The 13,744-nt window shown below is 40.2% G+C and overlaps 1 protein-coding gene across 7 annotated transcripts in view; it reads right to left on the reverse strand.

Moving 5' to 3' along the window:
• Window positions 1-13,744, reverse strand: part of APBB2 (amyloid beta precursor protein binding family B member 2) — a 420,856-nt gene that overhangs the window by 259,800 nt on the left and 147,312 nt on the right. For 6 of the 7 annotated variants that reach the window (XM_069105116.1, XM_069105115.1, XM_069105114.1 and 3 more), the window contains one exon: window positions 12,203-12,320. The exons of the other annotated variant lie outside the window; for it this stretch is intronic. In XM_069105116.1, coding sequence (XP_068961217.1) covers window positions 12,203-12,248 — 46 coding nt within the window. In that variant the 5' untranslated portion in view covers window positions 12,249-12,320. The remainder of the gene's footprint in view (window positions 1-12,202; window positions 12,321-13,744) is intronic. 7 annotated transcript variants of the gene reach the window in all.

The raw sequence follows: 13,744 nt of genomic DNA on the forward strand, positions 1-13,744 counted from the left end.
TGCCATCTCAAGGACCTCATAATATAGAATGGGAAGAAAATTGGGATCACAGGATCACAACATTCAGAGCTAGAAGGAATCTTGTAGACCATCTAACACAGAAGATCCCCAAATCAAAGACCTAGAGTTTGAAAAGAGCTCAGAGGTCATCTAGCCAACTCCTTTCTTCTACAGATGAGGAAATCCAGTTCCCAAAGGTCAGGAAAGTATTGTGTCAAAGGTGGGGTCATTTGAATTCAGAGCCAGTATTCTTTTCATAGTACCATACTTCCTTCTTCAATCCCTTCATTTTATAGATAAGTAAACTGAGGCCCAGGAAGGGGAAAAAAAATTCCTCAAAGTCACAAAACCAAGATGCAAAATGAGATCCTTTGAATCCAAATGCACTGCTCTCTGTACTATATTACTCTTCCTGTCTTTGGGGCTCACTTTCTTTAATGGTCATAGGTGAAAATGGTGGGAGATGAGGTTTACTGGCCCTCTCTTTTTATAACCAATTATATCTTATATCTCTTCTTATAACCAAAACCCTGATATGACAAGAAGACATAGAAGTTCTCTATGGGTACCCAGAGGACAGAATTATCTAAATTTTATTTATGCAACACAGCCAGGACTAAAGCAGGCTTCTTTCCCAAGCTACAGATCCCTAGTGAATAGATACACTAAGTAAAACTACATGAATTGGCTTGGAAGGCACAAAGCAAATGAATTTCTTGTTTGTTTGTTGTTTGTTAATCTATTTGATTCTACCCTGCCAAACGCCAAGGGGTTTCGAAAACATTGATTGCTTATTGTGTATTTTACTTCATTATTTGTTTTCATCGATGGTTATTAAACTTTATATTACATTTTTTAAATTAAAAAATTCCTACTGCTCAAGAAATTTCACATGGCATTGTCTTATTCTCTTTTCTTCTATCTTATTAAAGGGAATGTGCTAAACAAAACAAGAAACTATTCTACAAGAAGAGAATTGATCAGTCAAAGAAGGGAACCAAATCAATGATCCTTTACTCAGTTCCTGATGTATGCTAGGCACAGTGCTAATCCCTGGAAATACAAAGAAAAAGTGAAAACAGTTCCTGCCCTCAGGAAGTCTGCATCCTAACTGGGGAGACATGTTCATAAATAGGTATGTAGAAGATATAAGGAGAATAAATGCAAAGTAAACTTAGAAGAGAAGGCACTATTGAGGGGTGGGGAATGGGAAAGACATTATTTTTCTCTCTCCTGTATAAAAGATGCCTATGGAACACTGTTCCAGGACAAGAAAAAAAAAGGAAAATAGTCATAGGCTAAACTGCAAGAAGTTGATTATTTTGAAGAATGAAGTTTAAAGTCATCTTTTTATAAAAAAGAGGAAAAATGAAAATATTTCTCTTTTTTTTTTTTGGTCTTTTTGGAGGGGGGAGGGCAGGGCAGTTGGAGTTAAGGGACTTGTCCAAGGTCACATGGCTATTAAGTTTTAAGTGTCTGAGGTCAGATTTGAGCTCAGGTCCTCTTGACTCCAGGGCTGGTGCTCTACTTACTGCACCACCTAGTTGACCTGTGATCTTTCTTTATTACTGCTCTAGACAAGATGCCACCCTTCCATGAACATGAAGCAAGAGCCATTCTGGATAGATGCTCCAAAAGGAGGGGTCAATCACAGACAGATACTCACACATACAACATTACAAAAAGAAAATTCTTCCTTGTTCCTAGAAAAGGGGAAGGGAAACATGCATTATTAAACACCAGCTAAGTGCCAGGCACTGGGCTAAGTGCTTCACAAATATTATCTTCACAAAACTCTAGGAGGTAGGTGTCATTATTATCTCCTTTTTACAGACAAAGGTTAAGTGACTTGCCCAAGGTCACACAGATTGTTTCTGAAGCTGACTTCAAACTCAGGTCTTCCTAATTCCAGGCCCAGGATTCTCTCCAATGCATCATCACTAAGATCCCTTTAAATGGGCAACCTTATCTGTTGAATAAGCAGAATAATAGCATACATTTTCATCTAGCACTTGAAGTCTTCAAAATATTGTACATAGATAATTTCATTTGAGTCTGAATATTCCTGTGAGATGTAGGTATTCTAAATGTAATTATTCATATTTTGCAGATGAGGAAACAGTACTTCTGACTAATACTAATACCAATACTATCCCCAACATATGCCCCCCTTTGAATGAGATGATTCAAGATAAGGATGCTTGGGGCAGCTAGGTGGCTCAGTGAGTAAGAACACCAGCTCCAGTGTCGGGATGACCTGGGGATCAAATCTGGGCTCTGATACTCAGCACCACACTCAGAAATAACTGGCCGTGTAACCTTGAGCAAGTTACTTAACCCCGATTGCTTTAAAAAAAAAAAAAGATAAGGATGCTCTAGGTCTCTCCAGGGATGAATATGATGGTGATTTTGGTGGTTACAAAGTTCTGGGTCACAGGGTTTACAACATGTTTTTAAATTTTCCTGAATTATACTGAGAAATTGTGGCAGTAGTATCTTCAAATATGTTTGACTTAAATTGGGAATTTTCTCATCTTTGAGTAATTTAAGGATTCAAGAATACAACTAGAGAACGTTCCTATCACTATCTAAGTGATGGAGTACTTTCCTCCTCTATACAATGTCTTTATTTCTTATTCTCTGTGACTAGGTCCTTCGTAACAACACCTGGGGAGTGATGGATAAGTAGCCAGCAGAAAAGGCAAAGCAAGGACCTTAAGGATCAGAACACTAAAGAGACCCAGTGTCCAGGAATGGCTAGGTGGCTCAGTGAATAGAGCACCAGCCCTGGAGTCAAGAGGACCTGAGTTCAAATCCGGTCTCAGACACTTGACACACAAAAAAGTAGACATGTGACCCTGGGCAAGTCACTTAACCCCAACTGCCCTACCTTCCCTCTCCAAAAAAAAGATCCAGGGTCCAATCTCATCACTGAATTTTGGCTAAAGAAGATTCTTTTAATTGAGGTATTTTGACAGAATCCATAAAGGTTGCTCTCCAAGAGTAACAGAAGATATTGGATGACCTCTGAAATAAAGAATGGACAATGGGAGAAATTTTGGGGCAAAATAGATAAGAAATTAAGCCTATTTCCAGACTGAGGAATTTCCCCTGTGTAATAATAATTTCTGTTACATAGTTCGAACGTTTTTTTTTGTAAAGAACCAAAAGTGTTCATAGCTAGTACTATAATTTTCCCCATGGAATCCCTATAATACACAGTATGAAACCCATAAACATAGTCCTAAGAAAATGCCACAGGAGTACACAAAGTAATTTTTTTTTTTTAGTTTAGGTATGTCAGCTCCCTGCTCAATAAACTCCAGTGTCCCCAATTATCTCTAGGATCAAATATGAAATCCTCAGATGTCTAAAATCTCTTTACACTCTGGCTCTTTTGGACTTTTCCAATCTTTTGACATTTTCTTCCTCCCTACTTACACTCAGCAATTCAGACATAATGGTACAACACTCCATGGCTGCTCCCCACCCTCTGCCTAGGAACACCCTCTCGCCTTATTGCTTCCTCTTGGAATCTCTACTTTTCTTCAAGCAAGATGTTCTTTCTTCAAGCATTTCCTGGCTTGAAGATGTCCTCATCTTACACATGAAGAAAAATGAAGCCCAGATGGATTCAGTCTCCTACCCAAGATATCTCCACTAATTAGAGGCTGAGCCAAGATTAGAAAAGAAGTTTCTTGACACCAAGCCCATTTCACATCCACTTTTCCATTCCCTACATTAACCTGAGCACTTGAACTAGAGGCCCCTGGTGATGCTACTCTGCTTTAACTGATTTCAATTAACACCTTCCCACCTCCACTGTTATTGGGGAAAACGACTCAACAATCTTAGTTTTCAAGAGTCATATTCTACCCTAACAGGCAACATAGGCCAAACACAGTTGAGCACTTGTGCAAAACTATCACAGTCAAACACCCAGACTGTTGACCATGTTCAGTCATGTAGGTCATTCTGATTGCTATGACCTGCTGCAACCTCCCCATCTTCATTTACTCCAGTCTTATATTTCCTTTGCTCATTTATTTACAGGAGAACACTCCCAGGTGACCCTCCACTGCAATCATAGGGTCTCTAGCAGGGTTTTTCCCCTTTTTTTGTGCCATGGACCCCTCAACCCCTCTGACAATCTGTTGAAGCCCTTTTCAGAATCATGTTTTTTAAATCCATAAAATGAAATACATAGAATTATAAAAGAAATCAATTATATTGACATACAGTTATCAAAGTATATGCTTTTGTAAAAAAAAAAATATATATATATATAGACAGACCCCAGATTAAGAATTTGTTCTATGGAAGCCTACCCTTTTCTAAGGAGCAACTTGTCCGCTCTCTCTCATCAGGAAAGCTATTGAAAGGCAGGAGAGGAGACACAGACTGACTCCATGCTGAGATAAACCAATCATATACTGGTTATGCTATTGTTTGTACTTGTCTGCCTATTCCAGATCCCAAGATGCATATTCAGTCTCCTGGTTTGAATTCTATCCCCTTCATGTTTCCCCCTGTCTAGTTCGACCTCTGCCACTACCTCAACTCCATTTCTGCCTCTTTTTAGGGAGTTGGACCTCAGACCCATGTGTTCAAATTGGGTTTCTCCTTATGGCTACAGGTCAGGTATGACCTCTGAACACCAGCCTCTGGCCTGCCTGCCTTTATCATGCCTAGTTCTATACATTCTGAATCTCTCAAAAAAAATTGTCCTTTGCCTACCTCTACAGCTTCTGAACTACACCCCTGTTCTCCAGGTTAGCCTGGCTTGTTTGATACAACCTTGGCTGATGACATCTGTATCCTGCCTATCCTTTTGCTTTGAGTAGATTTCCAAGTCAATGATCCACTTTCCAGTTTTGGGTCCCTCAGTGCCCATTGCCACCTTAATACTCCCTATGAAGACTGCTGCATTTAGACTACTGGTGTATTTCCAATCCTATGGACCTGCTAGAGCTCAGCCTGGCCTAGCTTGCCACTCTCTGGGTTATAGAAAATGCAAAAGTAACTTTAGAAGTTATCGTGTCTGACCTCCTACCCAATGCAAGCGTCCCCTCTACAAGAGCTCATTTTAGAAAGGATCCCAACTATGCTCTACCTCCCCCTTGCCTTGATTCTCTCCAAAATCATCTCCTCCTTGACTGCCAAACTGCCACCCTGGGCAACCTCTAATCAGGAATGTCCTCTACTCATTGGTGACTCCTTGCCTGAAACCACAAATTCGAGAGTGACACTAGCTATTCCTCACCTTGTTCTTGCCTTGACTCTCCCCAGATGCCACCTCCAGAGCCACATTTGCCATATTGCCTCTTCCCTCTCCCCCCCCCCCCATATTCCATCATCACCTGTTGTCTTCTCCCATTGGAATGTAAGTTCTTTGAGGGCAGGAAGCTAAGACAACCCCTCTATCAAAGTCCAGATGCATTATTGGTAGGGTTATAGAATATATGAGACCAGCTAGGCAGCATGATCTAGAGCAGGGGTGGGAGACTTGAGGTCTCAAGGTCACATGTGGCCCTCTAGGTCCTCAAGTGCAGCTCTTTGACTATATCCAAACTTCACGGAACAAATCACTTTAATAAAAGGATTTGTCCTATAAAACTTGGAGTCAGTAAAAAAGGCTGCATCTCAGAACCTAGAAGGCCACATGTAGCCTCAAGGTTTCCTCCCTCTGGTCTAGAAGGCTCTTATACAGGAGCAAATGATCTTGGACAGGTACAACCATTACACCTCCCCCACCCCCACTTACCTCTACATGAAATCTAGCATCTCCTTCAATTATTTAAAAACATTATTCTGAGAAAGAGTCCATGACACAAGAAAGGTCATGAAGTCCTTGTCTACTGGAAAGAGGACAGAAATTGGCAGTCAGGAAAGGCTTAGGTTCAAATCCTCTGACACTTAGTAGTTGTGAGTTCCTGGACAATTCCATTTTAGCTGCTAAGTCAGTGGTGCCAAACTCACAGAAACAGAGATCACAAATCCATACATGAGGACCCCTGAGGGCCGCAGAGTGACCGTTTTAAAACGTGATGTTATCTAGGTTTTATTGCGTTTTCACTTATTTTGTTACATATTTCCCAAGGTACATTTTCACCTAACTCCTGAGTGAGCATTCTTGAGTGATCCCAAGCCATGTGTGACACCTCTGTACTAAGTTACAGAGAAGCTGCTGGTGTTGCATCAGTGGGGGGAGTTTTCTGTACCAAAAGTTCTCTAGACTGATAAAGTCTCAGATAAAAAATGACAGGGATGAATAAGGTACTATTATCCTTCCCATGCTGGCAGGTGGGTTTAGACTATATTAACTGAGGACCTCAGATCATCTCACACTTCTAGTCTTAGGCAACAGTAGGACTGAGTAGCTACAACCTCTATCCTACCACTAGCATGTCTCAACATTTCAATAAGCAAACATTACTTAAAATGCTCACACACAAATCCGCAATAACCCCTCCCCATTCCCCAAACCAAATCACACAAAAAAGTCTCCCTCCCCCATCTCTCTCTCTCTCTCTCTCTCACACACACACACACACACACACACACACACACACACACACACTGCCTTAACTCCTCACCTTAAGGGATCAACAGAAAGTCAAGAAGACTGAAAGAGTCAGGCAAAGTCACCCAATGACCCCAAAGCATTACTACCTTCTACCTCCAGGAAAAAAACACTTTTTACAAAACTGATAATACAGCCACTCTAGAAATCAAGATAACATCCTTTACCCATCATGGAAAAAAGGCATCAACTTACTCATCTTCCCTAGCAGATGAAAGGCACACTTTACAGAGAGGTCATTCAAGTTGCAAGCCCACTGGGCAATGACTGAATCAAATACTATTTTATATAATCTCTAGCATGATATCGGCCTACAATGTTAGATAAGAAAACATTTTCTGGGATAAGAGCCTTTGGTAAGAGATAACTTAAGTGAGAAAGAATAGATTCCTTCCCACTCTTTTTCTGTACCAAGTAAAATACTTCTAAAACCTTCTGGTGGACATAGAAACATAGGCTTATATATCATTTGCCCAGGTTTTTTAGGGAATAAGGTACTCCCCAGAAATTAACTTTCTGAGTAACAGAAACTTCCCTCTGTAGATGCCAAAGACTATTTATAGAATTTATTTATAGAATAATTTATAGAAATTATTCTAAATTGTGTTATGTTTTCTAATGTTCTGAAAAGTAAAATCCAGACACGTATTAGCTATGTGATTCTGGATAACAAACACCCTGTTTGCCTCCGTTTCCTCAACTGTAATATGGGGATAATAACAGCACCTACCTCACAAGACTATTGTAAAGATCAAATGAGAGAATATTTGCCAAGGACTTAGCACAGTGTATGGCACATAGTAGGTACCATATAAATGCTAGCCCTCATCACCATTATTATTAAAAGATAATAAGTAATTTAACTTCGCTTAGATGATACAGAGTCATCAAAATGGAAATCAAATATGATATGATGCTTTAATTTAGCTATGTCTTTGGAGGATCCTGTGAGCAGACAAGCTGCTAATCTGTGTAATTACTTTATACACAATTGCCTGGAAGGGGTCAAAAGACAGCTCCCCAAATTCCACAGTGTCAAGGGTAGGACCTCTGACACTCCTTTTCCACTCAGAAAAAGTGGCTGAAGTTCATGCATCTGACAGAAAAAATTGCCAGAAGTTTCCAGATGAGTAGTAATACCAGTAAACACATTACATTTTTACATTTTTACATGTTTACATATGTGTATACTGGATGGCACAGTGAATAGAGTGCCAGGATTAGCTTCAGGAAGACCTGAATTCAAATATGGCCTCAGACACTTACTAGTTGTGTGACCCTGGGCAAGTCACTTAAACCTTGTTTGTCCCAGTTTCCTCAGCTGTAAAATAAGCTGGAAAAGAAAACAGCAAACCACTCCACTATCTCTGCTGAGAAAACCCCAAAAGAGAGTTGGACATGACTAAAATAACTGAACAATGATACTGTAGCCCTAGAAAATAGGGCTTGAAATATATGTTAACAAGTGAAATAGGAATGTGGGGAGGCAAAAGGTAAAAAATATGGAAAGTGATAAAGTGATAGGAATGATTTTCTTATTAACCATTTTCATCATGAAAGTTCAACAAAGCTATTATTCATAAGCACAAGAAATTCTCTTCAGGAGAAAAAAAAATAGAACTGCCTTGGCACAATGAATTTTGAAAGATCTGTGGTTCAAAGTGGACCAAAAGCTTAGTGCATTCTACTTTTAATTATTTTCAATGGCAGAGATAAATGGAGTGGGTAAAGTGAAATGTAGGTAAATGGCAAGTTATTTTAAATTCAAATTTCAAATACATTGTGATTATTTTTTCTGAGATTTAATATTTATGTTTTGCTTTGGGCTAACATAAAAATTAAGTTGCATTTCCCTAAGCACATACCAACTGATAATGGGAAAAAGACCAAAATTTCTTAAACTTGCTACAGATCATCTAAAAAGTAGAAAATGTGCATGCAGTTAAACAGGAGTTGACTCATAGCCTGTTCAGAGCCAAGATCTTTATTTATCTCTTTTTCATTTATTCATATTAAAATTCTTTCTAACAAACAAAGAATAATAGGAACCCTTACTGTGGTAGACAGAAAGCTGGTTTCAAGTCAGGAAACCCTGGGATCTAGTCCCAACCACCTCTGTCCCTTATTTGCTGTGGGACCCTGGGTAAGTCACTCAACCTGCCAGGGTCCTCAGGCAACTTTCTAAGATTAAAAATTGAGTTTTGTCATTGGGAATTCCCTACACAAAGAAAAGTCATGAATAAATAATGCAGTAGGCCATCCCTACAAAGGGAAAGAAGGCAAACGACCCTTTTTGATAGGTCCTGTTAGAAAATACAAATGAAAAGCAAGAGAAAGTTCGCAGAAATCTGATGGGTGTCTTCAAATATATCAAAGTTTATCTAATGGGAGACTCCCGCCCCCCTGCCCAGCTGGTGGCTACTACCACCAGTAAAGAGATAAGCAGGCTTCACCTTAAAATAAGGAAAAATTTCCTAACAATTAGAGGCATCCCTCTTGGGTTTGCAAGTTGAATGACCTCTAGGTAACGTGTGTCTTTCATCTGCTAGGCAAGAGGGAGAGGGGCTGCAATAAAATTGCATGGTACAGTGGAAAGAATACCAGCTCTGGATTCAGAGAATGTAAGTTCAAATTAACCTCCCTGGGACTCAGTTTCCTCATATGTAAAATGAAGGGGTTGAATTAAAGGACTCCTGAGGTCCCCTCCAGATTTAAGTCCATGAAGTAATGAGTTGCCTACTGTGATGGGTGTGGGGTCTGGCATGGGTTGGGGTTAGTTAGGTGGCCCAATGTGTAGAGTGATGGATTTAGAGTTAGGAAGACCTAAGTTTCCTGTCTCAGTCACTTGCTAATTTAGTAGCCTTGGCCTCAGCTTCTCTAGGATAAGCTTCCTCATCAGTATGATAGAAATGAGAATAATATCACTTAGCTCAGTTGCTATGAGGACTAAATGGGACAACTATGAATGCCTTTGCAAGCCTTACAGAGCAATGTAAACACTGCCCAGCTATTGAACAGAAGCTGAATGAATCCACGTCAGGGATACTGCAAAGGGAACTTGTGCCTGGTACAAGGAAATGAATTGTATGGTTTTCAAAGTGCCCTCCAACTCTACTTAGAAATCACAGCCTTTCCTCTGAAAAAAATTGGAGGGCAGGGTTCAGAGCAACGGAACAAAAAGAAATGCAGGACTGGATACTGGGCTCAAGACTAAGTGGCACAGTGGATCGAGGGTTGGCCTTGGTGTCAGGAAGACCAGACACTTACTATCTGGGAGACCCTGGACAAGTCACTTAAACCCTACCAGACTCTAGTTTTGTCATCTGCAAAATGGGGGCAATGATAACACTTATCTCACAGGACTGTTTTGAAGACCAAATACACGTAAAGTGATTTGCACACCTTACAGCATTATCTGAGTGATAGTTCAATGACCAAAGAAGTGATTTTTCTGTGGGAGTAGTGGGGAGAGAAAAAATCCATGAAGAAGGCTGAGAAAGATTTTTGTTGAGCAATCAATAAGGACACATTTATTAAATGGCTAGTCTAGGAGGAGCACTGGGGATGTGAAGACAAAAATGCAGTGGCTCCTGCCCTAAGGAACTTCCATTCCATCATGTATAGATAAGAGATTATACACAAAGTTAATTTTACAGGGGGAGGCATTAGCATTAGGAGAGGGGGATGCTGATGAAAGGCTGTATATGGGTGAGGCTAGAGCTGAGTTTTGAAGAAAAAAATAAACACACACACATATATAATACACATACTAAAAGGTAGAGGTGGTGGCAGAGGTGGAAGGGAGTGTAACATACACATATACACACACATATATACACAGAAATATATATGCACTTAGACATATACACTCATATTTATAAATACACACACTAAAGGTAGAGGTAGAGTTGGAAGGGAATGTATTTTCATACATATACACACACATACATATCTACACACATGTACATATATCTATATATACATGCATGTATGCACATGTGGGTACACATGCATATATATGTGTACACATACATATAAAATTAAATAAACACACATACTATAAAAGGTAGAGGCAGAAGTGAAAGTCTGCGTATCCCAAGGGTGGGGGACAGCTTGTGGAAAAGCATGGAAATGAAGAGAGCATTGTGTGTGAGGAACAGGAAGAAGCCCAGGTTGGCTGAAGCATGGAATGCATGAAAGGCTGTAAGGTGTAACAAGCATGGAAAGAGTGGGCTGCAGCCAGGGCATGGGGGGTCCAAATGGCAAACAAGAATTCGTGCCTGCCCCTAGAGGTAACAGAGAGGCAACGAAACTCACTGATCAGGGTGATGACATGATGCTTTATATTATGTGTCATATGTGTGTGTGCGTTATAGAAACATCACTCTGGCAGTCGTGTGGAAGGCAGAGACTTGAGGCAGGGAGACCAAGAGGAAACTATTGCAGTAGTCTAAGCATGAGGGCCTGAGGCCTGAAAGAGGGTGGTGGCTGTATGAGGAGGCGAGAGACAGGACAAGTTTAAGAGATATATTACAGAAGTAAAATTGGTAAGACCTGGCAACTGATTGAATATGGGAGGTGAGTGTGATCAAGGAATCCTAGGTTTTGAACATAGATACCTAGATGGATGGTGATGCCCTGGGGAACCTGCGGCCTCAAGGCCACATGCAGCCCTCTACGTCCTCAAGTGTGGCCCTCTGAATCCAAACTATCCCCTTACTAAAAGGATTTGTTCTATAAAACTTGAACTCAGTCAAAAGGCCGCATCCAAGGACCTAGAAGGCCACATGTGGCCTCGAGGCCACAGGCTCCCCACCTCTCTAGACAGAAATATGGAAGTTTGAGACAAAAGCACGCTCTGGATGAAAAGAGCAATTCTATCCTCGTGGTAGTTGGTAATGAAGGACCAGAATGTAGGAAAGAAACTAGGTCTGGATAGGGAAGGGCAGCTATGATCACTGGCATGTGTGGACCAAGAATCATACCAAAAAGGATTAAACTGTAGTAGGAACGATTCTAATTAAGACATTTGGAAGAGTGTGAAATACTATATTTCCTCACTAAAAGACTAGATCACAGAGTCTCTTTGTTTGGAAACCGTAAGGAATCAGAGTCCAAAGCTCTCTCCCTGGGGAGGCTTAAGAACTGTTCTGCCCAGAGTTCAGAGGTGAGACTGGATGACCTCTCTCCTAGACTCAAGGTTCTGTGATTTTATGATCCATAAGAGGCTGAAATAAACCTTCTGAAATACCCTTAAAAAAAAAAAAAGATAATGTTCTGAAATGGAATTTATTATGTTGCCTCTCTCTGACAGGGGTGTTCTTTGTTGGGACCCTGAATGCCTCATTAAAAGATGTCTCTCTACATATATGGGCATGTAAGAAGAGAGGTGATTGCTAATAACATGTCTAGTCTTAAAAGGACACTTAAACATATTGCCCCAATTTAGATAGAGTTTCTCCATCCAAAAACAATTTAAAAAATTAAAAGATGCCCCAGGACAAGCCATTCTCTGCATTTCTAAGTAGTCTTACTTAGCATTTACAGCCTTGAGATCTCCCAACATGAGCAGTTAAATTCAACATACTACAAATTTCTAGTAAAATGAAAGGTACATACATGAACTGCTTGGATGACAGTGAGCCCCTGGGTGTCGCCTGCCCATAGTGACCAGTCAGCACATTACCCGGAATTGTCAGCGTTTTCCAAATACTTAGGAAAGACTGAGGACGTTTAGCTGGAAAGGAGAGGAAAAAAAAGTAGAAACAAAAGGGAGATTTAGGATAATGACAGCATTTTTTTCATTAAAATGCTAATGACCACCACAAATTTCACCATAACCATGCTTATAAATTATTCAATCACGTCAGCAGAGATAAAGCCTCTATAGCTACAGGCAAGGAAGGCAACAACAAATGTTTATAATTAATATGTGACCGCTATAAAGAATTGTGCTAGACACAGAAAGCCCTTAATCAGACTTCTTCATTATTTCTCTTTAGAAGGTGGTACAGACAGAAGAGGCTGACCTAGCCTCATTACTTTAATATGGTACACATTTCCTTTTTTCTTAAAGCCCAAAGATGGCATCAACCCAGAGCTTACAAACAGCATCAGCGCCAATAATCTGGCAGGCTTGTAAAAATCTAGATGGTTTCTTGAAGAAAAGGAAAAAAAAAAATCCTCTGTAGCATGGGTAGCTGACATCAAATTGGCTTAAGACAAATACTGCCCTGGAAGTTCCTGGGCCTCTGCTAATTCATTAAAGATGGTCAAAGTTGCCCTTTAAAATTAATGATGTAAATAAACAAACCTGAACAGAGCAGGGTGAAAGAAAGTCTGTTGCAAAAGAGAATACTAAAGAATCTGGATATTATAGAAGCAAAAAACCAGCTTTCTTCTATAGGCTAAATTTTGGATGTAGGATGACCAGAAAAAAAATATTCAATGCTTTAGCACAGATTCAAAAGAAGACAGTCCCATTCCAGCTCATACAAATTGCATTTGCTCTTTTTTAGGCTTTAGATGTTCTGGTATGAAAAGCTTTCTCTAGGAGACTATGACATCTAGGAATGTAGCATGTGGGGATACACATTATGAGACAGGGCAATAAGGGGAGGGGGGAGAAAGGGGTGGGAGAGATGAAAAGAAAAACAGCAACTACCACTAAGATTAACAACTTATCAACAACACTTTTTCACTGCACGTATCAAACAAAAGCAATGTAGTTTACTGAATAGACTGCTGGACTTGTAGTTAGGGAGCCCTGAGTTCAACACCCAACTCTGACCCAAGAACTGGGTGACTGTGGACAAGACACCCTCTCTCTGAGTCTAAGGCAACATTCTAAAAGGAAGTTAAAAATAGGTTACTTGTTTATGGGTGCACAATTTTCATCACAATGATAGGCCTTCCCTAGTCAAGAGTCCTTGCTATTTTAATCTCCAGTCTGTATTGCAGGAGATAGTAGCATAGGTGTTAGTATTTTAACATGGCATTAAAACACAGGGCTTTGCTCCTTTTGGGGTGGGGGGAGGGAAAGGAGAGGGAAGTGAAACAAAAAACGGTGATGCAGTAATGGAATGGAATATTAGCGAACTCAGAGAAATAACAAATAGGAAGCATCCAGAGATGCATGGGAAGACTTACATGAATTGATGC

This window comes from Petaurus breviceps, unplaced genomic scaffold (genome assembly GCF_028583685.1).
Source record: "Petaurus breviceps papuanus isolate PSGF00001 unplaced genomic scaffold, PetGlider_PUasm1.0 76, whole genome shotgun sequence".
Taxonomy (NCBI): domain Eukaryota; kingdom Metazoa; phylum Chordata; class Mammalia; order Diprotodontia; family Petauridae; genus Petaurus; species Petaurus breviceps.